At 39.2% G+C, this 26,652-nt stretch overlaps 1 protein-coding gene across 2 annotated transcripts in view; it reads left to right on the top strand.

Annotated features, from left to right (window-relative positions):
- The first annotated feature begins 777 nt into the window (after nt 1-777).
- Nucleotides 778-26,652, top strand: part of LUZP2 (leucine zipper protein 2) — a 317,411-nt gene continuing 291,536 nt past the window's right edge. Inside the window, exon 1 of one of the 2 annotated variants that reach the window (XM_005873094.2) lies at nt 778-1,025. Coding sequence is in view for 1 of the 2 variants with exons in the window: in XM_005873092.2 (XP_005873154.1) it covers nt 964-1,025 (62 nt within the window). In the remaining variant the exon portion in view is untranslated. The remainder of the gene's footprint in view (nt 1,026-26,652) is intronic. The other variant, XM_005873092.2, reaches the window with a different exon arrangement.

Below are 26,652 nucleotides of genomic sequence, written 5' to 3'. Positions count from 1 at the left end.
AAAACGACACATACATTTTTCTGTCTTCCGATACCACCCCTCCGAGTTAATTACACTTTACGTTTTGGTGAATTTCTCTGTTATATCTTTTCACCTGAAGAAAAACTTCTTCAGGTGCGTGAAATGTGGCCACTAGCTCCAATTCCACTGCCAGCTGCTCATACCATTAGGCGGATTGAAATCAGAGGAAGGTCAGGAATCTTCTAAACCCGGACGCAGGGGACGTCTTTCAGGGTCCTGAAACCCCCTGAGAGCCCACGTTTGCGAGTAAGAAGCTGGCAATGGCATTGTGGGCTCAGTGTACATTTCTGGAGGCTGCTTACGCCTGCTTTCCTTCCCTCCACATCAGGCAAATATATTTCTAATTAAAATAATATTTTAAACACTCTCTCCAGAGTGACGTTCTTTCAAACACTGTTTAATCAGGCGAGGGACACCTGCCTGCAATGGAAGCATCGCTAGTCTTTCCTAGTGACTCATCTCACCCCCTGCGAAGTACGCTGGTGCAATTACTGGCAAATTAGACTTCTCCTCTACCCCTCCCCGTCCCGCCCCTCCCCTCCCCATCTTCCAGGAAAGCAGGGATAAATGATCAGCCCCGGGCTGCTGTGCAGAGGGGTGAGCGCGGCCCGCTGACCGGAGCGCGCGGGGCCATCGCTGGGCACCTCCTCCCTCTCCCGCGCCGCCTCCAGCGCGAGTGACAGCGCGTCCTCCGGGCTCCGGAGCGGTGGTGCCGCGCGAACAATCCCGGGCAGGGCTCGACTCGCCGCTGGTGACATCACTCCCAAAGATACTCCCTGCTCTCGGTGCCTGCCTGGAGAGGCATCTGTCCGTTTGTCTGTCTGCTGCTGGAGAGGGCTTATCGTTGGCCGGGGACAAAGCCTGGGACCAACGAGAGACAGGACCCGGAGAAGGAGGGAGAGCAAAGCCAGCGAGGGAAGAAGGACCCCGGCCGGCGACAGCATGAAATTCAGCGCAGCTCACTACTTGCTGCCTCTCCTGCCTGCGCTGGTCCTCAGCACCAGGTGAGTCCAGGAGCGGGAGGGACCTGAACCGAAGGGCGCTGCTGGTAGGTTGGTCCGACTGCAGTTCACCTGTGGGGGCCAAGGACAGACCCATGAGCTGTTTGCATCGCCTGCCTAAGTTGGAGGGTCCCTCTATTTTTAGGGTTCTGAAATCCTGGGAGGAGAGCAAAGCCCTTTTCTAGTTATCCCAGTCCTTAAAGTCTCAGTATTACTCCCCGTGAGAGGACCAACAGCTTTCCCTTCTAAAGACGGGTTCCCTCCAGCCCTAGTAATAGCAAAAGATAGCACGCAGTAACCAACCACAATAAAGGGCACAGAGAGACCAGGAGGGAACTGGCACCAGGCAGTGCCTTCACATTGGAGCGGCCTTAATAGTCACAGAGCTTCCTTGTCCCTCAAGTGTGTGTGTGATTTTAAGATACAGGGATCTAGAGGTGGGTGGGGTGGGGTGGGGGGGGATTAATCCCAGAAGATGGTATGCCTTGCAAAAGTTCCTGACTTGTGGAATGGCCTGTTGTAACGTCTTGTGTAGACTTAGTGGGAGGCATTTTCATTTGGATGTCTGTGATGGGGTCTGATTAAGGAGCACACGAGGAGATAAAAAGTTAGAAGACACTCTCAGAGTGCTGATGTAGAGACCCTCCTCAGAAACATCGCTGTACTCCATCGCTGACCATCAATGGGGCTTTAAGTCCCAGCACAGAGGAGCTATTTTGAATGGAGGGTTAAAATGAAGTGATTGAAAAGACTTTTGTGACTTGCCACTGTTCATCAAGTCCCGGAGTTGGTGATGGGCTGGCATTCTCCTGCCACAAGAGCAGCACAAGGGTGGACTGTTTCTTTGCCCAAGACTCAGCCTTTATTCCGCATGCCCTTCACATCCGATTGGCAGCAACTTCTCTCCCTTGGCTACTAAAAAATAAAATACGCCCCACAGGATGAGGATCTTTCCAAATCTATGTGAATGGAAACATTATCTGATTGTGTATCTGATGGAAAATGAAAGGGAGAAAAGAATTAGCTCCAAATCTGAAAATAAATGTATAAAGAAAACTCATGATCTAGGAAAAATCAAGGCAGTAAAACAGGTTTGAGTCCACTCCTAATCTACACATCCTCTTGAAAGCTCCTGTTACCAAACTTTCCTTTTAGTGTGAGGACGGTTAGATTTAGCCCCAATAGTTGATGAACTTAGTCTTTTCTTGTAAACAAGCCCAGGTGACTGTAATAGAATTAGTGTATTCTTTATTTTCTCTGAGGGTTGCTGGTCATTTCAGTTTACAAAATGTAAGATGCTTTTAAAATCACAGGTGCTGCCCAGTATTATAATATTTTGCTCCAATTACAGAGCTCATTTTAATATTTGTGGCTAGCTGTAAACAACAATGCAAATTGAGCATCACAGTTAGTCTTTGCAGTGTCTTGCTGTTTACTCTGAACTTCTGTGTTCTGGTTTAATAATTACTTGTGAGGTCTTCTAGAAAAATGGTAATTCTCAAAGTTTGAGTAGATGCCTCTCAACATATACATAAAATAATAAATATTTAAACAATCTAAAGTGATTTTAAAGATATTGAAATGTGTAGTGTTCCAAAAGTACAGTTGATTTTTAAGGATGCTGCAATTTAAGTAGCTTACAAAGCTCTTAAGTCTCTAGCTTCCAAAGTTTTAACATTGGTTATATAGTAGAAAGACAAAGAATTATCGCCATCCCTTTTATGAAAGTTGTAATTTTTTAAGGATACATTTTAAAACATAGTCAACACATTTATTATAACAAATATTTGAATTAGTCATTTCTATTTTACTTTAGATATGAAACTTCTTCAGTGGTGGTTGTATTTGAAAATTGTGACAGGTCTTTAAATTTTCCTTTTTGCTTACTCCACAAAAAGAGCATGGTGGGCTTAAGTAAGTGAAAGTTTTTTGTAATCAATGGCATATCTTGTTATTGTGATTACTCAGTAGCAATTATTTTATTGGGTACCCAGATTACCTCCTGACAGTGTAAAATTAAAAAAAAATGAATGTGATACTGTTAGCATGTCATTTTGCAAGAAGAGATTATGTTTTAATGGGCTGTAACAGAAGGCCATGCTCTTTGCAACATTTAAGAGTTGTTGTAGACATATGGTTAATGTACAGGTTAGAACCCAAGCTGCACAGGTTTGTGAGAACAGTGGCATTAGTAGAGGTGAGTTCATTATCCTGCTGAGACAAACAGTGGAGCTCAGCCAGGGCCACCTGTGACAGTGAATTTTCTAGCCAAAGACTTCTGTTAACTTAGTTTCTTAGTCCGTGGTCCTGTTTGTGAAGCAAATGGCATTTCACATACTTAGACTGTGTGGAATGCATTAGTAGCAGGGTGTGGCTCTTGCTAGATTCTCCTATAGTCTTTATCATTTGTCTTTGTCAAGTTCTTTTTAAAGTGTGAGAAATGTAGATCTGAGACTCTTGATGCAAAAAAAAAAAAATGTATGTTTCAACATCTCTTTCTCTGGGCCTAGCTCTTTAATACCTTGCTATTGTCTTTCCACAAGGTTTAAAGTTTGGTTCTGTTTTAAAATACAGGAATGTGTGCACTAAAACAAATGAGGCAATTAGAGAGTTATTATATAATAGTATTCTATCCACACAAATGAAAACTCTAAATAATTCTGCCTTTTAAATATGAATTTTTGAATATCTTTCTGTTTGTGTTTGTTCATTCCAACCTTTTAAAAAATTTAGTTACATACTTTATTTTCCAATGAGATATTTGAAGAATCAGTACTAGATGATGCAAACATTTAATTTTTTGTTCCTTTCAAAACTGGATTTCACAGCCTATTTCAGTCAACCCATTTTTTAAAAGTCTTTATTGTTGAGAGTATTACAAGTGTCCCTCTTTTCTTCCCCATTGCCCCCTCCACCCAGTTCCCACCCCACCGCAAGCCTTCACCACCCTATTTTTTGTGTCCATAGGTAATGCATATATGCATTACTGTTTTGTGATTAATCTCTTCCTGCCCACCCCCCCATCACAAAACTTCCATATTTTATCCATAGTGAAGAATATCAATGCTCCTGCCCAATCAGAGTTACTTTATTTGCCCTTAAAGTAAGCTAACTGTTCACCTTCCACAATAGCCAAGAATTATTTATTTTACTGATAAACTCCATAGAATTAAAAAGAGCAGTTTAATTTTCTGGTGTTTTGTCTCCTCTGTTTAGAACATACATTTAAATTCAGAAAATTTAAGTTAATGTTAAAAATAATGTAGCTAATACAGAAACACATTTAACCTGTGCACAAATAAATGTGTTCAAAGAAAACAAACGTGTTGGTTATTAAGCTTCAGAGTAAAATGACTGTACTTTTTAAATAGCCTCATTCTGTAGAGAATAAATTGCAATTCCAAGGCAGCCAGCAATTCACTTCAGAAAGAAGTCGTACAGGTAGTGAAAGGAATGGTAGGGTGGACAAATCTTTAGAAGTTCTTGGTGAAAAGGGACTCATGGAGTGCCAGAGAAGCCTTGTGCTTTAGACTGCTGAACCTCTGTTCCTTTATGCTGTGATTCTACTCTTCATGCCTTTGGTTTATTGAGTTTTAAATGGCTTAATGGGGAGAGAAGCATGGCAGGGGAGGAGTGAAGGTCTACTGACTTCTGGTGGTTTTCCATCGAGGGAGAACTTTAAGCAGATGGTCAGTTAAAGTCCTCCCAATAGGAGTCACCTTATAGGTCTCTACTGGGCCCTCTGATCAGCAGCCATGCCACATGTTTACTTTGGAATCTATTTTTAGGGACTATTAGATATTGAAGATGATTTGCTCTGTGTTTTAATCCTCCTGAGAATCAATGTGATATATAGGGTAAGCACCACAATAAGACACAGTAAGTCCCAACCATTTTTATTTTTAAGCATATACATTTGATGTAGGAGACGTTCTTGTGTTAACTCCCCCAAGCTGATCTATGTCATGTCGAATTATTTTCCCAAGCCCTGCCCATAGTGAGTGTTGCCACACACAAACACCTTTAATCTGACCCCATGCATATTCCTTTGTGATAGGAATTACCATTCTGTGTAATAGAGTTAGAGAAATGTCTTTTGTAGGTTAAGAAGATATTAAGAAGCAACTGTTTTGACTTTTCAAATTTCAATTTTGGACCTTAGTTGCCTATTTCCAATAGTAGTTTTTTTTTTAAATGGCTTATTTGGGTATTATCTTTGTAGATTAAATTTCCCTTATGACTAATGAAAGGGACACCTCAACTATGTACGGTTTGATAGCACAGACCACTCTCTATGGAATTGAAAGAAAGAACTTGACCTACCAACCAGGAAGCAAAAGTTACTGAAACTGCTGAGGGGTATGTGGTTCTAATGAAATGATGTTTTCTCATGTGTGTTATGAGAATGCTACTGGTGTGTGTGTGTGTGTGTGTGTGTGTGTGTGTTAGAGAAAGAGATATGTGTGTGCCTGTTTTTCACTGACTTCTAGAGGAAAATCCCTTTAATAAATAGGGCTAAGTAATTTAAGTAACCTAATTACAGAGATAATGTTCAATGCAAAGTTTTATTCTCTGGAAAATAAAAAAAATCCATTTTAATTTGTCTTTATAATCTTTAAAGATATCTTTGATGTTTTCATTATCATGTATTAAGCATGCCTTCAATGAGTCAGCTATTGCATAAGGCATGAGGACAATAAAATAATATATTAGTTACAAGTGCATGTTCCCATAATCAAGTCATGTATAGAAATGATTATGTATAAGGCAAAATTGGATAAATAATAACAAATGTTTTTTAAAGATAAACTTTATTCAAATATAATATCAGATTAGAATATTTCCAAATTCGGACTATTAGTCAAACGTTTAACTGGACAGATAAGACAAAGCTTCAGAAACAAAACAAGGAGTTACAAAAACATCCTTCTATGTAGCATCATATAATATACTTGTCATAAACAAAGTTCTAAGTATGAAAGAGTGAATAATGCCTATTAAAGAGTATCAGAAGTAATTTCTGTTTTCCAAAGACAATGAGAGAAATAATATTTTATAATTGACCTTAATATTGTACAATGCTTGCAGGTTATGTAGTATTAGGTACACTGCTTACACTCTCTATCCAGTTTTCTCATGTTGAAAATAAAACTACTCATAGAAATTACTTGAGAAGGTGTGGTAAAGACTGAATGAGATCATTTAGAAAAGGAGTTTACCATTTTCCCTGGAACACACAGGGAGTGCTTAACAGAGTTAGTCTGTGCAGCTATTACTATATGGTTATTACCATTTTCATAAAATCTTTGTATCTGTGAATGATCTGGACATAGCAGAATAAATGAAAACTTGGATACAAATCAATTGGATGGTCCAAAATTAACAAGAATCACAGTCATCATCCAAAATAAGAGAAAACGTTAGCAAAGAAGTCAGGAAGCAGGAGAAGTAGGGAGGATTACCTGGTAAAGAGGCTGATTCGAAAGTGTTTTGTTCGCAAATGCTTGGATGCTGCTGTGTACTTTGGTGAACACCATGAAAAACTGCAATATTTAACTTAATCACGTGGAATGTGATTTAGCACAAAAGTGTATATTTAGCTACATGTATATATTTTTCAAATTTAATTCCACTTAATTGCATCAATCATAATATCAAATCAAAGTCCTAAGCACAAGTGTCAATGAATAGGAATGGATGCTTTCAAACTACATAGGCAGGGTTGGTGGAAAGTGTCTATAACTTTATTTTCTACTTGCTAATGGATTTCATCAAGTATGAGCAATCTTTAAGAGATACAGACATTTAGAAAAATTAAAGGCAAGAAAAGGTAACATTGAGATTTTCTTCCTACTATTGAGAACAATTTGAGAACCACCGATATGGAAGAAACCCAACTGTTTGTTATATGTCTTCAGAATCATCACATAAAAGGGACTTTATGCTAACCCAGTTTTGAAAATAACTTTAGAGGCCATCTAATCTCAATTAGTTTTGACATACTTTACCACAAACTATGCATAACTGTGCCATGAAATTCTAGTTACTGCATGAAAAAAATATGTTTTTGCCACAGATTACTGTGTGTATGAATGTGTGATAACATTTGTCAATCTAGTGGATCATAGCACAGGTATAATTTGCTTCTCAGGGGAAATAAAAGGCATAGAACATACTATGTTTGCATCAGATAAAGGACACATTTTTACTGAGATATCTAAGAACTTTGCTTCATGATTATAGGAGGCAAAGAAATACTTAAGCCTCCCATTCAGATATAAACTGAAGGTCAACCAAGTAAATCATGCTCTAATAATGACCTTATAAACACTATGAGACATGGTTATACTATAGACTGTGATATCATTATGTCTGATGTTTTTTGGTGTTGCTTTGGAATGTTTTAATCTCTTTGAGTGTACTTACATGGTTGCGTTCTAGTCCAAGACTCTTTATTTTGGAGGTGAAAAAAACTGAGGTCCAGAATGACTGATACTTTATCGAAGTCCACAGAAATCAGTCAAAACCAGAACCCAGAAGGTGCCCTAATACATTTTCTGTTCTATCATGTGACTGTTCTCCATGATATATCTCTTCTGCAGTCAAGCCACATTTGTATAGTTGGCGCCTACAATATATTCAGAGCTAGTCTAATTATTGTAGAGTATAAAGTAATTTTAATTCTCCGTCTCCAACCACATGTAATGTAATTAAGATAGTACAATAGGCTATTATCAAAGGGAATTATAATTGTTGAACACCATTTGTTCACCTGTGTTCAGTTGCTTGTGGAAGAGTTGGCTGGCCTAAAAAAAGATGCTAGGTCATTTTCAAACCCCAGAGCAGAGTCATTAATGAGTTTTCATCTTTGCATAGAGTTTACCTCTCAAGAGATACACCTAAAATGGTTCCTGTTGGTCTTAAATTGTACTGTAAGATGACATATTTGGTGCTTTGGAATCTTTATCATTGAAACTATTTCCTATAAATTTCCTGGCTAGACACTTGCTTAAATATTCCTTACCTATTAAGTCTATACTACAGCTGTGTGGTATTGTGCAATGGGCAGCATACTTGACTAGCTTACAAAGATGAGATTCTAAATATGTTCATTTCCAGCTTTAATGTATAGTGACATTATTTTTCATTTGCCTTACATATCTCTATATTTTCATTATGGCCTATGAGTAATTTATAGTTATATAACATTTGTTTAGGTTTAGGTGGTCATAGATTTCACCTTACTTGTATATATTACAAGTTCTTTGCCTTTAAATAGGTTTATTAACCACTCTGAAACTTAAGTTTCTCATCTATAAATTGAAAAGTAATAATATCCAACACTTAAGGTTGAAAAAATATATTTAAATTCTATCTTCGTGCATGCACATAACTGTACAGTTATCTCTCAGGATATCCTAAGACATATTACCTATTACTTTACATAAAAATGACAGTTTGGTTTGTTGCTTTTATATTAGACACCTGAAGCAATCAATACTTAATTTAGTTATTTTATTAAAAAATCAAGCCCAGCCGGCATGGTTAAGTGGTTGAGTGTCAACCTATGAACCAGGAGGTCACAGTTTGGTTCACTGATGGTCTGAGGATCTTCATCTGGAGGCTTCAGACTTCATGATTTAATCTGAACCTGGATTCCCAGTCAGGTTGTGGACTTGATCCCCAGTGTGGGGTATGCAAGAGGCAGCAGATCAATGATTCTCTTTTATCAGTGATGTTTCTATCTCACTCTTCCTCTCCCTTTCTCTCTGAAATCACTAAAACATATTTATATTTTTTAAATCAAAATAAATGAATTTCAAAGTTCTTTACTGGTACAGCCAAAATAATAAAATTGTGGTTTATTTTCTGATAAGATGCTTTTGGAGGCAAGGGCGGGGGAGAATTGAGCCCAGTGAACGGTTCTTAGAAAAAAAAAGGTGGGTGGTGGGTGGAACAAAAATCATGCAAGGACTTGCTGCCTTTCAAAGTAGTCCCTGCAGCTGAGTTATGGTATTGGCAAAAGCTAGTGCAGATTCTGGGGCAGCTTTCATCTCAAGTTCCCACAGGGGATGTGACTTTCTCCTGTCTATCCTCAAGAGGGTTATGAGGGTTTCTAATTTATGGCCCTTCAGACTCTGATTCAAAACAGAACTCTGAGCATCCAGAAGCACTTACTCAGTGAGTAGCTGATTGATGGGGTAGGCAGGGCTACAGGAAATGTTTACCTTGTCAACTGGGTTAAATCCAAAGAATAGGGCATCAAGCTGACTTTGAATCTTCCTCACTAGCTACATGACCTGGAAATGTCAATTAACATTTCTTAGCCACTTTTATTCTCATCAATAAAGATGTGATAACAGTGATCAGATTTTTTCAAGAGGATTGAATAAACTAGTGTATACAAAGAATAGTGTTTAAAACATAATATTTCCCCCCTTCAAGTTCATGCAGGTAATTCGAGGCCAATGGAAAGGCCAACTCTGGGTCATCCTAAGCAATCCTAGGTGCGAGTACTGATTTAAACACCTTGTAATATCCTCAAAACAAACAAGCAAAACAAAAACCTGTATGACCTAACCTAGCTTCCATTTTGAATCTGAGAGCTCCAAATTATGTTGCTTAATCTGGTTAAACATTAAATACGGTTATGATTATATTGCTATAATATCAAATTAATGCTTTTAAAGAAGGTTAATTTTTCAAGAATACCTAAAGATGGCAGGACCAAAGAGATTTATCTTAAACTTCGACATCATAAACACCGACAAGCCTTTTGACATGTCAAGGGTTCTGGACTTTTATGTTTAAGTGGTCTTATAATGGAGTGAGGGTGGTCATGATCTCCACAGAATTGTAGAGAAGAAGGGCCTCTTTGAATGCTGTGTGTTTGGGCAGAGATGGTAAGAGTGGAAAGGAAAGTTCCCCAATACTAGCTTCCCTGTTTATAGTTTTTAATTTTCTTTTTCTAATGCTTGCAGCCACTCATTGCTAGTTTTTGCAGTAAACAAAACCCTTAGTATGGGTCAGGAAAGAGGGGGGAAATGCTCTGGATTATAAAAGAAACAAGAAAATCCATGAAAAATTGAAGTGACATCTTGGCAAGAAGCAGAAATGGTGGAGGAAGCTTTATATTGTTAAGAGTGAGTAGCTTTTTCCTTTGGACGCCATGAAGTGAAATGTGAGCTCATTCTGCAAATAAGAAGTTCACATAAAAAAATGGGGACAAACTGTTCTTTTCCTGACACTACAATTTAGGAAAATATTGAACGATATTGAATCCCTTTTGAGCATTTTGTGTAGATCTTCATTTCATTCAGTCCTTTTATACAACATGTAAGCTACAGGTTCAGCCAATATTTTTGAGGACTAATTCTTGCCCTGGAAGTACGCTAGATGCTTATTGTCACTTGCCCGTTGCCTCCTTGCCATATATTACACTTATATATGTTTTATCACTAGGAGACTGAGTTTTGGACACATTAAATGATTAGCCTATATTCTCCCAGCTGGAAAGTGGTCAGATCCTAGCCTTTTTTCTGAGAATTGCTTTCTGAAGGCAACTATAGCATTGTTTACAGAAACTAATCTCTGTACAAATATACTCTAAAGAAAAATAATAATGTATAATACAAATAAGAATGCTGAAACACAACCATGTGGGCAAATAACTACATAAATGCATTCTTAAAAATAAATCATCCAAGGAAATTCATTATTTTTATGACCAGCCAAACTGAAACCTTTACCATGAATACAAAAGTCTACCAGCTAATTCAATATTTCTTTTTAGAAATCATATATTTCTCCTCAGATCATTGTCTCTCAAAGTATATCTCAGTGTACCTAAATGAGAATAACCCAGAATATTTATAGATCCAGAGACAGAGAACCATCGATCAGAACGTCAAACCTCAGAAAGAAGGTAGGGGAGGGTGGTGGTAAGGGGGAGAGATCAACCAAAGGACTTGTATGCATGCATATAAGCCTAACAAATGGACACAGGACACAGACAACAGGGGGCTGAGGGCATGAGTGGGAGGGTAATGGGGGGATAAGGACACATATGTAATAACTTAATCAATAAAGAAATTTTTAAAAAATAAAAGCAACTTTCTGGTCTCTATCCTAAATATATTAATTAGATTCTTTGAGGAAGGAGCCAAATAATTTTTATTTAATGTGAAATCCGATGCTTCTGATGTACATGAAAGCTTGGAAACCCCGGCTTCAATATTTAAGAACTCTGGAGTCTAGAACACCTTGATCTCTTTGGCATTTACTCAGCATACTAATTGCAGCGGAAGCCAGGAGCTTGAAATAATCGTGATGTTCTGGCAAATACCACAGCTATTTTCAACGAATATAAATAAATTTAATAAATGAGTATCTTGCCATGTTTCAGGCTGCATTTATCATTGAAGTCACATGAAAATAATTCTCTGCCTTGTGTACCTTTCTGCAAAAGGCTGGAAAATGCTCAAATGAATTAAGTGATATAGCACTATATTACATGGATATATCAGGGGCATCCTCTATTTGGAAAACACTTGACAGCAAGGTGACATCTACAGATACACTGAAAAGAATGAAACTTAACCCCACCTTCCACCTTGAGTTCATCACTTCAAGTTGTATGATAAAGAGGCAATGAAAACCAAGGCTAAGTAAATGCTTGTTGTTTCCTACCTAGGGCAGGAAATCTGAGTCTTCAGACCAAGTAGAAGTAACATTTAGCCTTGTAAAAATAAACGTTTTGATTTGCCGTCCTCCACTCTTTCCCATTTGCAGCTGTTGGTTTGGCATTGTGTGGAAAACAAATTTTCTCAATTAACTTTCTCTATTAAACAGAATGTGCAACTATGCCAGCCAAAACAAAAAAAGGAATAATGAAGAAAGGAATCACAAGATTATATGATAATAAATAATTGCTAACAACTTTATAATACCTTAAGCCAGATTAGTCCTCACAATGAACTTCTGAGGTGGTTATACCGACATTGCCTCCATTTTATATGTATGGAGACTAAGACACATAGGTGTTAGGTTACTTGCCCAAGGTTATAATCTGGTAGATTTGATTTGATTTTTATTTATTTTTATATCTTTATTGTTGAAAGTATTACATATGTTCCCTTTTTCCTCCATTCACCTCTCCCAGCCCAGCCCACCTCCTACCTCCCCCCACTGCCTTCACCACCTTATTATCTGTGCCCTTGGGTTTGACTAAGACACATAGGTGTTAGGTTACTTGCCCAAGGTTATAATCTGGTAGATTTGATTTGATTTTTATTTATTTTTATATCTTTATTGTTGAAAGTATTACATATGTTCCCTTTTTCCTCCATTCACCTCTCCCAGCCCAGCCCACCTCCTACCTCCCCCCACTGCCTTCACCACCTTATTATCTGTGCCCTTGGGTTTTGCATATGTGCATACAAGTTTATTGGGTGATCTCTTCCTGCCCACCCTCCCCTGCCTTCCTTCTGAAGTTTGACCATCTGTTAGATGCTTCTATGTCTCTGGATCTATTTTTGTTCATCAGTTTTTGTTGTTCATTAGATTCCACATAGGTGGTAGATTTTAAACTAAAATGCCAACTAGGAAGAGAGCCCATGCTCATAATCACTATGCTATAGCGCCTCCTAGTGTGTGATATAAAGCACTGGAATGAGCCAGTGTCAGCCTGTGTGTCAGCCTCATTAGTGGGTTCTGATGTATTCAGTGAGAGAAGGAAAGAAAAATGTAACTTCCTGTCAGGTATGTTCTAAGTTCACAACCAGAAAATCCTATCTTTAAAGTTCTAACTAAAATAATATTTATTTTATTTTTATTGTGAAAGATAATGACCTTATATTTGTATATTGTCTTCTTTAATGGGTGTTGTTTTCCAAAGCCGCACCAGTGAACTAAATGTTCTACTGCCTGGCTCCAGTTAACATCCAAACTTGAACTGTGGTAGCAATCAGACTGACCTACATGCTAATTGCACCTCAGCACCTTCCCCCTTTGTGATCCCAGGTAACTATCTCAACTGCTTGGGCTCATAATTTAATTTTTAAAATGCATCACAGTAGTTCAAGGTTATTGTTTGTTTTCCATGTGTATGAATTTTACTACACAATTCTCTCACGTTACTTTATTTAATTTTTTCCATACTCATGAAGGTGCTTTATAGATTAGGATGCTAAGGATTGGAAAAGTTAAAATATCTAAGGTCACACAATTACCAAAAGTAGAGGTAGAATCTGAACCCATTATTTAATAAGCATAAGCCTCCAGATGAGGATCCTTAGACCATCAGTGAACATCAACATGTGTGGTGTCAGGCACTTGGGAAGTAACTCAGAAACAAAGGAGATGCTGAGAACCACATGCCGACTAGTGTAAAAACATGCCTTGTGTCATACATGCACATGGCTGCATGAGCCATGGGGTCCGGTACACTTTAACTTTATGCCCCATTTGTGTGGAAAGCCTCACAACATCCCCATGTCATAAATAGTGTCACCTTTTGTTTTGTGGATGTGAAAAACAAATCATTTGAACTCAATCTATTTTGAACATTGACTTAACGATAATAATAATTAATAATAATAACAATGATGATGTTAATGGCAGCCAGAGGTTTTAGGAGCTTTAACTACTTTTACTGAAATTGCACTTCCAATGGTAGTCAGAAGATGGCACTGTGAAGTACAAAGTACGGTAGTCATATCTCTGTTCAAGATTTAACCCATTTATAGGCTGACACATTCATCTCAAAATTGAAATCTAAAAAAAAATGGCTTGATTTAATGTCTCAATAATTAACATATAAATATATGTCTATATTTATATAATGTATATGTATGTATGTTTATGTACATACTAGTGGCACAGTGCATGGATTTCTGCACATTGAAAGGAAATCAGGAGCCCGCACTGCATGCCTGGGGAATTTCCATGTCCCAGTGAGCAACGGGGAAGTCACGTGGGGAGTCTGTCCTCCTCCCCACAGCTTCCTGAAAAAAATATTTCCAAATGTCTCTTCTGTGGCCAGGGTTGTGCTTTGCAGGCTGGAAGGTCCCTGGTGGACACCTTGGGCCGTGCTGGATACTTTTCATCACTCAGAGTTGGATAAGAGACACTCCAAGGTGAACAATACAAGGTTGGGGATCTTGGAGGGTGGTGGTGTTCCCTCTCCCATGCCCCCACCCTTCAGATCCATCTTTCTGACTTTTACCCCTATTGTCAGTTGCCACCTTGTGGCCATTTTTATATTGCTGCCTTCCTCTGTAGCTCTGGGGCAATTGGTAAGGGATGACATTTGATCTCGATGCCCGAGACAGAGTTCCAGGAGCCTGGTGGCGATATCAGGCTCATTCCGGTTACTCCAAGTGTACATGCTTCATCTGTTCCCCAGAGATTGTACCTGTAGGGTTATGGGGTATGTGCCTCCCGGCAAGTTCTGGCTGAGCTGTGGGCATCATCAGGGCCAGGTACCAGCACCGCTGGAGGGGTGGCCATCCTTGGGAGCCACCATCCGTGGGTGCAACCTGGGGAACCGTGGGGCACGTGGGAGCCCGGATGCTGGCCAGGCCTGGGAAGGGTGCAGTGGGCTCAGCCATGGACACATGTGGGAGACCCGCTCATTGGATTGGGCTTTTCTTACTTTTTCCAGGACTCTCTCTGGATGTGGGGACTGGTCCAGCTTGGAAGTAGTAGCTGGGGATGGTAGGAAGGAAGGAAGGAGAGGCTGATTGTGGTCCCGGTTAAGGTGCATTCTTAGTATTTCAGTTCCGTCCGAAGGAACACAGCAATAGCTAAGGGGTGGAACGTGACCCTGATGCCCGAGGGGGAGTTCCAAGGGGCTGGCATTGGTAGGAAGGAATGCGTGAATGTTCCATACTGCATTTGTTTGCAGCAGATTGTACCTGCAGGTTATAGGGGGTGATTTTTCCACTCAACTCCCGGCCCAAGTGTGGGGCTGCCTGAACCGAACAGGTCAGGCCAGCACCCACTGGGCTGGTGCCCCTCCACCCACCAGAGCCAACCAGTGCTCTGCAGGGATCCTGGAGTGGGTATTTGGTGCCAGGACACTGACCTTTCCAGGAGATGGGGCTGGGGCCGGGTGGTAGGTGGAAGTTGCGAAGAGCTCGCCCAGGGACAGATGTGGGTGTTGGTCATTGGGCTGGACTTCACTGGCACTCACTCTCAAGACGGGGGCCGCCCAGGCAGCGTGTGCCTGAAGTGCCTCTGTGGGATTTTCCTGAGCCCGCATCCGGAGACCCAGAGGGCAATAGGTAAGGGGAGCAGTGCAGCCACAGGGTCCGAAGGGAGAGTTCCAGGAACTGGCGGCAGCTAATCCATGGTCGTTCCAGCTACACTCCCACCACCTGGGCACTGGGACTGCAGGCTGTTCGCTGGAGATTCTCCTCTGCTGCAACTGCACTCGCCAGCCATGAGCTCAGCTTCTGGCTGAGCAGCGCTACTGGGGGGGGGTGGGAGTACACTGACCACCAGGGGGCAGATCCTGCATTGAGTGTCTGCCCCCTGGTGGTCAGTGTGCATCATAGCAACCATTCTGGTTGTTCTACCATAAGGGCCACTGGGCTTTTATATATATAGAACATGTGTGTGTATACAATGTGTACTATATAGTACACATTATAATATATCTTAATAAATCATAAATATTACACATAGATATTTTACAGTGCTCTGAGAACTTATTCTTGAAAATAGATTTTGTTTTGTAATACACTACTGTTAGCTTGGTTCCACGTATCATTAAAGTGATTCATATCTGTTTATTTTCCTCCCTAAGAGGAACTAGACCTGAGATTTTGTTTTGTAATACACTACTGTTAGCTTGGTTCCACGTATCATTAAAGTGATTCATATCTGTTTATTTTCCTCCCTAAGAGGAACTAGACCTGAAAATTTAATAATATATCCATTTTTCCTATGTAACCTTTTACTCAACTGACATCATACCAAAGGAATTCTCAAAGATAGACTCAGAGGCTGGTGGGGTTTAGGCATCATGTGATGGAGACATAATACCTGACATTTTATAGAATTTTACATTGAAATTTTTGTACATGCCCCTATATTTTACATCGCCCTGGGTAGCAATTAATAATAATCCCACTTTATTGATAAAGAGATTGTTAGTAATGACAACTAGGTGGTCCAGATGCAGGCCTCTGAGTTTCACTTGCACAGTATCAAAGTTACCTCGGGACTTAGAAAATTGGAGTATAAAGGAGGCAGGGTTGCCTTGTCTCAGTCTGCTTGGGCTGCTGTAACAGTCACAGAGATTGGGTGGCATAAGCAAGCAACATTTATTTCTCACAGTCTGGAGGCTGGGGAGTCCAAGATCACGTGTCTGGTGAGAGCCCTCTTCCTGGTTTGGAGACTGCCATCTTCTTGTTGCATCATTATTCGATGAAATGCACAGAGAGAGGAAGTACACTCTCGGGTCTCTCTTTGTCAGGGCACTAATCTCATCACAAGGGCTTCACCCTCAAAGGCACCACCTCCTAATTTTATCCCAGGGAGGGACAGGGTTTCAACATATTTATTTTGGGGAAATATAAAAATGCCCTCTGTAACAGGCCTTTGGCTGGTTCCTGTGTCTTAAGGAAAGGACAGAGTCTGGTGGCTAAGAGCAACCTGGTTTTAGATTGTGCTCCTCCTTGTTTTCAGTTTTGGAAGCTGAAGCACGGCCATAAGCCTGGCAGGGTGAAAGGCAGTGATGCATATACAGCATTTGGCGTGTTTTGTCAGACATGGTTTGGATCCTAAAGATTCAATTTCTTGGATGTGTCAGAAAACTTCAGATTATAGTGCCTTAAACAAGCTATGAGTTTATCTCTTTCTCAAATAAGAGATACACAGAGGTAGGCAATGCAGGGCTGGTTCTGTCTCCACAGTCAGCAAGCAGAGCTTTCTGTATTACATCTTTTTTGGGTCTGAGATACTTTTACCTCCATCAACGCCTACCTCTTTCAAATATGTATATATAAATAATTATACATTTGTGATTGTTTTTATATTAATACTAGAGGCCTGGTGCACAAAAATTTGTGCACTCGGTGGGGGGGGGGGGTCCCTCAGCCTGGCCTGTGCCCTCTCACAGTCTGGGACTCTTCAGGGGATGACCATCTGCTGGCTGAGGCCTGCTCCCCAGGGGATTGGGCCTAAGCTGGCAATCAGACATTCCTCTGGCAGTCCGGCAGCCCTCGGGGGATGTCCACTTGCCAGCGGGGAGCAGACCTAAGCTGCAGTAGGACATCCTTAGTGCTGCTGAGGAGGCAGGAGAGGCTCCCACCACCACCGCTATACTGGCAGCCATCAGCCTGGCTTGTGGCTGAGCAGAGCTCCCCCCTGTGAGAGCGCACTGACCACCAGAGGGCAGCTCCTGCATTGAGTGTCTGCACCCTGGTGGTCAGTGTGTGTCATAATGACCAGTCATTCCCAGTCTTTCTGCTGTTAGGGTCAGTTTTCATATTACCCTTTTATTATATAGGATAGAGGCCTGGTGCACGGGTGGGGGCCGGCTGGTTTGCCCGGAAGGGTGTCCTGGATCAGGGTGGGGGTCCCGCTTGGGTGCCTGGCCAGCCTGGGTGAGGGACTGATGGCTGATTTCAGGCTGCCCGCACTCCCTTCAGGGTGGGGGTCCCCACTGGGGTGCCTGGCCAGAAGCTCCCAGTCTCTCCTTTTTTTCTTTTCTTTTTTTTATGGGGGGATTTATTTACCTTTTGTAATTGAAACTTTGTTGCAGCTCCAGCTCCGAGGCCGGCTGGCAGAAAGCATGTATCTGGGGTTTAGCTTCTTCTGTAATTGAAACTTTGTTGCGGCTCCAGCTCCGAGCCCGGCTGGCAGAAAGCAGGTATCTGGGTTTGTTTAGCTTCTATAATTGCAACATTGTTGCTTAGAGTGCAGCTCAGAGCCCAGCAGCGGCAGGCGGGGAACCTTGGCTTCCTCCATCACTGGGGCAACCAAGCCTCCTGTTCGCTTCAGCTGCCTGGCTGCTGGCTGCCATCTTGGTTGGCAGTTAATTTGCATATCACCCTGATTAGCCAATGGGAAGCATAGCGGAGGTATGGTTAATTACCATGTTTGTCTATTATTAGATAGGATTAGCATGTAGAATAGTTATAGGAAGATGTGACACAGTATACTGGATTTTAGAGATTGTAGTAGGTCTTCTTGGAGCCTGGTCCAGATTCTCTTCACTAGGAGTGCCCCTATCTGCAATGGCTGACAAGTGCCTAATTCCACAAAAATAGGTCTGAGCATATTGAGATTCTTCCCTTACCCCTGGGTTTTATCCTCTCAGCAATACCTTCTCCCATCTCTAACCTACCATAACAGGGTTCCTTTCTCTGCCTCAGAGTATTTATGTATTCTCTCTCCCCACCCCCAATCTCATTCCCCTGTGCTTAATTAGGTTTCAACTCCTCCCCAGGTATTATATACCATCTCCCTCCATGATCTCCCTGTCCCCCAACTCCCTGGTGCTCTGTACCCCACCCCTACAGTCACCCATGTGCATGATTAATATGCAGGTAACATCAGAAGACCTCCTGCCTCAGTGGGGGTTTACCTCTGTGGTGCAATTTGCACTCCAGAGCTTCCCTAGGGACCAGGTGAAGCTGTCTTCTGCTGTGACCTCTTCCTTGCTGAACTTTTTTGACCTATCACATTCTATCCACACCTTCATTTGAAAGTACTCACTCATCCTGGTAAATTAATTTCCAAAGAAGGTCTATCTTAGCTTTACTTTTAGGAAAATTGACCTAAGGCAGAGGTTGATCCACCTGGGATTGAATCCCAGTCTTCCACATTGCTAGTGTGATTTGGAATGAAATGTTGAATTTTTTTGTTTGTTTATTTTGAACAGAATACAGATCTAAAACACCTGATACTTACACAAGAGTAATATGCTACTTTCTTTACCATCCCATTATGGAAGTGAATGCAAAACCTGAGGCTGTTTCTATGAAATGAGAGTAAGTCTTAGGTGAATATGAACTTCTGTGACCACTCAAGGTGGAATGAGCACTGTGATGCAATCAATGCTCCAAAGCTCTCTGTGTGGCCTTTTGCTTTTCCAGGCTTGATAATTTCTTGTTGTCATTTATATTATTTTTCTCTTGTAATTCTTCCTATGCAACATACATAATATTTTTTAAAAATTATGTTATCTGTGTTCTAAATTGAAATATATAAATGAAATCTTATTTGAAAAAGGTGGTTCCCTGTTTGAAGAATTATTGTGAAAGGTTAAGACTACTATATGTGAATATCAACTTTTATGTTAAAACTTTCTACCATTTCTTCAATTTCACACTTACTTTTTCTTACATGTCTGAACAATGATTCCAAAAATATAAACCATTTCAAAGAGGGCATCAATCACATCACTTGCAAGTAAATTTAATTATTTGAGAATATATATATATATATCTTATTACATAAAACTATCTGATAACTCTAACTTTCTTAACTGGATTTTTAAATATATATATATATATATATATTTAAAAATCCAGTTAAGAAAGTTAGAGTTATCAGATAGTTTTATGTAATAAGATATTTTAATCTTGATTTATTGAAAAATGACTTTATGTTACTACTTAAGGTTATTTCCATGTTGTGTCTGGAGAAAGATAAAATTATTTATGTCTAACACTTATGGTATGTAAGAGGCTGTTTTTAATTGTATCAAGTCCTGTCTTTTTATTGCTGAGAAAATAATTTCCATTCCATAAAATAACAATTTCCTTCATCATTTGGTTTTTAAAATGACATATTCCCAGGAAATGTTTTTGAAATGCAGGCTAATTAAAACTTTTTATCCATTAAGGCTCTGCTGACTTGAGAAATAAAATGAAATGTTGAAGAGGAAACAATTCTTTGAAATGGAGGGATTAACAGACCCTTAATTAAAAATATTTTATAAACGAATTAAGTAATAAATAATAATAGGGAATGATTAGACAGCACTTAAGTGGTAGCTATTACCTCATTTAATCTATTTTGCCTAATTTAATTAATTTAACACATGATACATAGATGAGTATACTAATGCTTAGGTAAGAGTCTTGCTTCAGCTAGTCAGCTAGTCACTGGTGAAACCTGAATTCAGGCACAAGGATGTTTGAATCTGGCTTCAAGCTCTGCTGAAGGGAGCCCCACCCATAACTAATATAATTGAACTAGAGGCTCAGCGCACACGAAATTGTGCATGAGTAGCTCGCTTCCACTTGCCTCAGCTGGCTGCCCCACCCTCCATGGCTCATTGCTTTCTGCTGCTAGTAGCTCATTCCCCGCCCTCCACCACTAGTAGCTCTCCACCACTAGTAGCTTGCATCCCGCCTGCCATGAGAACCGCTGCTTATTTGGTTGTGATGGTTATGGTTTGACGGCCATGAGACTTTTATATAAGAGATAACAATTTGAGTAGGCAACTAGGTTCTTAGACTTAGATGTTTGGAATAAGTCAGGGCAATTCTAGGAATAGAAGGTTAGCAAGAGATATTTTACCTCAAAAAAGGTAAGAGAAGTGTGCAGCCTTTTGCTCCTTGAAACAAATCTAAGAGAAATGGCTAAAAATATTAAAGGGAATGTATATAGAGTGTCCCTGATACTTTAGTCATGAGAATAATAAGTTGAAGATTGAAATGTCAGCAGATGATCATAGGTCTTAATGCAAACCTATTGAGTTGTTCTCTTCTGATTCTTCCCGCTATTTGTTCCCAGTTCAAAGCCAATAAGAAGAGAATGGCTTCATAAAGTAGGTTGTTCTCACAGTCATATTATCTTTTCTGAGGTCTTGGTTCATAGTTTAATTATAACTGTTCTTCAAACATTTGGATCTAAGAACTGTTACCATCAGCACCCAAACATATTAATACTTTACTCTGAATGAGTTTTGAGTTTTGGAGAGTTCTGCACTTCCTAGAAGAATGTGAGCTGCCTGGGAGAATCTAGGAAATTAAATGTAAGTTTAGGGAGAAAGACAAAGATTTGAATTAAAGATTCTTTCTTTCAAGATTTTATTTTTATATATTTAAAAACACTTTGTGTTTAAATCTATTAAGAACACAAGAAAAGGAAGCATGAGATTTTCAGAATTAGGATTCAATTATGAACATATTAGAAGAACAGACTTATTCTCCCTCTAAAACTTTCCCTGTGGGAAGTCCTTGGGGAAGTGGGGAAGGGGTTTACCTCCACCCAGGATACAGTTTCAGGAGGCAGCTCTGCACATTTACCAGAAATTCCTGTCTTCTCATGTCTTTTGCTGTGGGGAGAGAATTTTATTTATTTATTCTGTGCCACATGAGAAATTGTACTTCATATTTTAGTAAAGCATCATTACCTCAATATGGTTATTTTATAGTAACAATATGCATTTTCTGAATAAGAATAAAAACAAAACAATTTCACTTTTTCCAAGAAGATATTTGGGTCCATTTTTGTTTATTAATTTGTGAGTGAACATAATTATCAGGGACTTTTGCATTTGAGCCAAGCTTTAGACAAAGAAACATTGACAGCACAGGCCCAGAATGTGTCTTTGCTCTTCTCTACTAACTCAATATAACAACAGCAACAACAACTACTGTTGTCAGGAAGTTATAAATACTTTGCTTTCATTATCTCACTTTTTTAGTTTCATTAGTTACCTTAGTTTATAACCAGGTTTCAGAAGCTTCATAGTTGTATGACTTTAAAGTAGCAAAATCATGCATAAAATGTCGAATATCTAGGATCTTTAATTCTGAAGAATTTTAATGGGAGGATTTTGGATTTTGGAGCTTATACACGCAGCTGTCAAGATGCAATGGAGTTATTACCAACAGAATTAAATGAATCACAATTTACCCAAAAAATATTATCTATTTGAAAACTCACTAGTGTATGACCAAAAAGAATGTTCAGAAATGGGACTATTATCAATATGAAGGGAAGGTAGAATTGAAAAATGACTGAAATGAATATTTGTGTCTGTGATTGCATTTGAACATCACGTTGAAGCACTCTCTGCCGTAGAAATCAGGTGTGACTTTTGTGTTTTTTGTCCCGAGGAAGCATGCATGTAATTAAAAAGAAATGACTGCAAGATTACTGTGCTTGCACAGAAGAATCTTTGTGTGCAAATTTAAAATGCAATAAGTTGCTGAGTAATAGTTAATGGAAATTTTACTGCTGGAAAAGGGATTGTGAAATGTGGTCTTGTCTCTCTCATACATTTTCCTGTGTTCAAGTACCCTTTTTTTCCCCAAATATATTTTTATTGATTTCAGAGAGGAAGAGAGAGGGAGAGAGAAAGAAACATAAATGATGAGAGAGAATCACTGATCAGCTGCCTCCTGCACATCCCCTGCTGGGGATTGAACCCACATCCCAGGCATGTGCCCTTGACCAGAAACAAACCCAGGATCATCAGTCTACAGGCCGATGCTCTATCCACAGAGCAAAACCAGCTAGGGCTAAGTATGCTTTTTCGGGGGGCGGGGGGGAGAAAGGAAGAAAAGGGTACCATGAAGTATGGGCAAACATAAATTACACTATACAAGAACTGAAGCCTGGGCCACACTAGATTTGGGAAGCCTGAATGCTGCAGTTAGTCAATAGTCATACCTCTGAAGGGTCAGAAACATAAGTTTGGTCAGCAAACCCCCAAATAAATCAGCAAAGAAGAAAACTCGTATTAGTTAAACCTATAAGAGGTTGAAAAATAAACTAAGGTTCCAGTATTGTCATTGCAAAGACATACAAATTCATTTGAGATAGATACTAATGTTTTTTTTCTTTTTTATTATTTTCATTTTCAATTAGAGCTTGCATTCAACACCACTCTATATTAACTTTAGATGCACAGCACAGTGGCTAGAAAATCATGCACCCCACAATGTGGTCCCCTTGATGCTTCAAGCACCCACCTGGCCCCACACAGAGCCATCACAGCATGGAGTATGTTCCCTGCGCTGCAGTCCACACCCGTGTGACTATTCTGTAACTACCAATTTGTACTTCTTAATCTCTTTACCTTTTTCACCCAGCCCCCAAAGCCCCCTCTCCTCTGACAACTTTTTTATCCACTTGTTCGTGATAAAGCACATGATAAAGCTTTCTTTCTTGATAAAGCACAAACCTTTAATAATAATGCCTTTAAACACAGAACAAACTTATAACACTTTGTGTTATAAAATGGTGAATAATAATTGGCATAAATATTCATATGTTTTTACTAACCTAATTCTAAAAACTGACTTTTTATCAAGTCTCTCTCTCATATTGTAGGGTTTATACATACATATTTTTCTGAAATAAATCTGTTTCACTCATCTAATATACAGTACAAAGATATCAATATAGCTGTGAAGCCTAAGTGCATCTGTAAGCAAATCCTGAATATGTGAGCAAGGGGAGGCTCATCAGTTAGTCTGAAAGTCCTTTGAGGACAAGATCTTAGCCTTAGACTTCTTTTTGTCCTGCATAACGAACTCATTGGTAAACACTTGGTCCATGTGCTGAATGATATACAATTTGATAAATTGTCAGCTTGTCTGCATTTGAGGCCACATTTAAATCTTATTTCAAATTCTGACGTGTTTTAGGTTGGCTTTTATATAGTCAAGTAGGAAAAGATGCAAAAAATAAATAAGACACACAATCATTCTTTTTAACAATAAGGTTTTTGGATTGAAATTTTGGCTTTGATGCTATTCAAAATGACTATGATAGTTTTAAAAACACATAGTAAAGATCTATATTTATGATTTGGAGGAGTCAGTAAATACTTTAAAACATATAATCTTACTATTCCCAATTTCTACATTAAAAAACTTTTCTGATGCACACACACACACACACACACACACACACACACACACACACACACACACACACACACACACACACACACACACACACACACACACACACACACACACACACACACACACACACACACACACACACACACACATGCAACACACTTTATGTCTGACTTTGTAATTTCAACCTGAAGGTCTTCCCTCAAATTTCTCTCCACCATTTCATACTTGATGTTTCAAGCATCACAATATCAAATTGTCTCTAAAACATAGTCCTTTACAGTTATTGTATGATAAACCTTTCCTGACTAGGGTACAATCGACATCTGGCTAGATAGTGAGAATCCCTCTGGCATTGACTTATATTATGTGTAGCCTTATAACTGCTTTTTCAGTTTAATAAATCTAAGTCTTCTCCATGTTTTATGTCTCTATATATTATGTTTGATGTGATACTCCTCAAGTTTTGGGCTTAAATAAATAGCTCTTATTTATTTACTTATTTATTTAAAGTAACATTTAATTTCAAAAAATATTTTATTTTCATAGCATTGTAGACAATGGAATATATAGAAAAAGCACAAATGAAAATAAAACTACTCAATAACATTTTGTATAAATTCTTCATATACCAGAGATCATGTATTATGAGTTTAATGGTATTTGGTGAATAAATTACTACATATTAATTCACTTATGATATTAAGTTTGATTTATTATAAATTTCAAATATCTTAATTCACAAATAAGAATCTATTATTATGCAGATATTGGTAATGGTTCTCATTTTGCCAGGTTCAAGTATTAGATTGCCTACTTAGCTCTAAATCAAGATCCTGGAAACTAGTATCTACAGGTAAATGAGCCATGGGCAATAACAATATTACTTTAATTGAGGTCCTACCTAATCTCTCTGGGAAGATAAAGATTCAATGGAATTGTCTTTTAAAGCCTGCATTATTGCTTTGTAATGTATTAAATCTGACCCCAATGAAATATCTTTAATCTTAGGCCTTAGAGACAAAGTGCATAAAACAGTAGTTTAAAAAATGTTATTTATATTTTATACAATGCACATTAAAATATTTTAATATATTCTTCTTGCATCAAGCCTCCTTAAAAACCAGAGGTCAAATGAGGGACAAGGGCAATGAAAGGTTGAACTGAAATCTCCACTCATTTATCTCACGAATGAGTCAGAATTTAATTTACTAGGAACAACAATGTCGTACAGAGGCTGATATGGGATAAAAGACTAGTTCTCAAATTAATCTTCTTGGATATTGGAAGTGCTTCAGAAATTGAGCTGGCCAGTTCTGTAATCTTCTGCCAAGTGGTAAAATGTTAAATGCTACATTTCATTACAAAAAAATAATATATTAAAATATTTTTAAAATAAATTTATGCTAAGAGCCTGTACATTGTGCTTCAAGTCACAACTCCTGGTCTCTTGTGCTAGTCACTCAGGGTGATAGAATGTGACTAATGTTAAAAATGCATGGTCTGATTACAGGGATGATGTGTCCTCCTGTGTATTTAAGCTTGAATGCAACATGATGATAGCAAGGGCTTTCTTTGCAGATAAGGGCTCTTCTTGAGAAAGATTCCATTCTATTGACACCTGAAGCATTCTAGTTGAAAAGTTGCTTTTTTTCCCTTTCTAATTCAGAGCTCAACCCCCTTAGATAGAGTTTAGGTTATTACAATCAACCTTTTCCCTGAATTCTACTGTAAACCATAGAAATGCTATTTTTACTGAGCAAGAGCAATGCTGTATATACTTTAGTCAATGAATGCTTTCCAATTCCTTGGCATAGTATATGTATAGAAAGCGATGAAGAATACAGTTACCACAAAGTAAACAGATTCACTTAATGATGAAATATTAAATAGCATTTTTTTTAAAAAAATTAAAATGAATGGGGACAGTGCACCAGGGCAGTGAGGAGAATGTGAAAGTTCTGGCTTTCAATATCATGCCATCTAAGTCAGTTCTCTATCAATTCAGAGGATCCAACAGAGTTACATTTCTTCCTCCTCTGATTTTTGTACATTATGATCTCAAAATGCTTGAGTCACAAACATTTGACTCTGAAAAGTCTACAATTTACAAGGCTTATGAATCAGCAAGGTTCATAAAACAGGTACAATGAATGTGTCCTTAAAAAAAAAACTTCAGTCTTCTTACTTGGGCTTTGCTAAATTTTCCTTCTTTTAGTTATCAATATTTTTATATGAGGCTTTCGATGAATAATAACCTCTTCTAGAGAGAAACTGACAGAAGTCTTACCAATTAAAATTTCCTCTGATTTGACATGCTATTGTGATGTTCTCATTTTCAGAATTATGTATATACTAGAGGCCCAGTGCACGAAATTTGTGCAGGGGGTGGTGTCCCTCAGCCCAGACTGCACCCTCTCCAATCTGGGACCCCTTGGGGGATCTTCGACTGTTGGACATCCCTCTTACAATCCGGGACTGCTGGCTTCCAACCCCTCGCCTGCCTGCCTGCCTGATTGCCCCTGAACCACTCCCCTGCCAGCCTGATAGATGCCTAACTGCTACCCTGCTGACCTGGTCACCCCCAACTGCCCTCCTCTGCTGGCCTGGTCACCCCTAACTGCCCACAATTGCCCTCCCCTGCCGGCCATTTTGTGACGGCCATCTTGTGATGACATGGGGGTGGCCATCTTGTGCAAGGGTGTGATGGTCAATTTGCATAATATCTCTTTATTATATAGGACTAGAGGCCCGATGCACAAAAATTTGTGCACTCGGGAGGGGGGGGG

Source organism: Myotis brandtii, unplaced genomic scaffold (assembly GCF_000412655.1).
Source record: "Myotis brandtii unplaced genomic scaffold, ASM41265v1 scaffold399, whole genome shotgun sequence".
Taxonomy (NCBI): Eukaryota; Metazoa; Chordata; class Mammalia; order Chiroptera; family Vespertilionidae; genus Myotis; species Myotis brandtii.
Note: the sequence above shows the minus strand (reverse complement) of the source record. Positions and strands in the feature narration are given on the sequence as shown.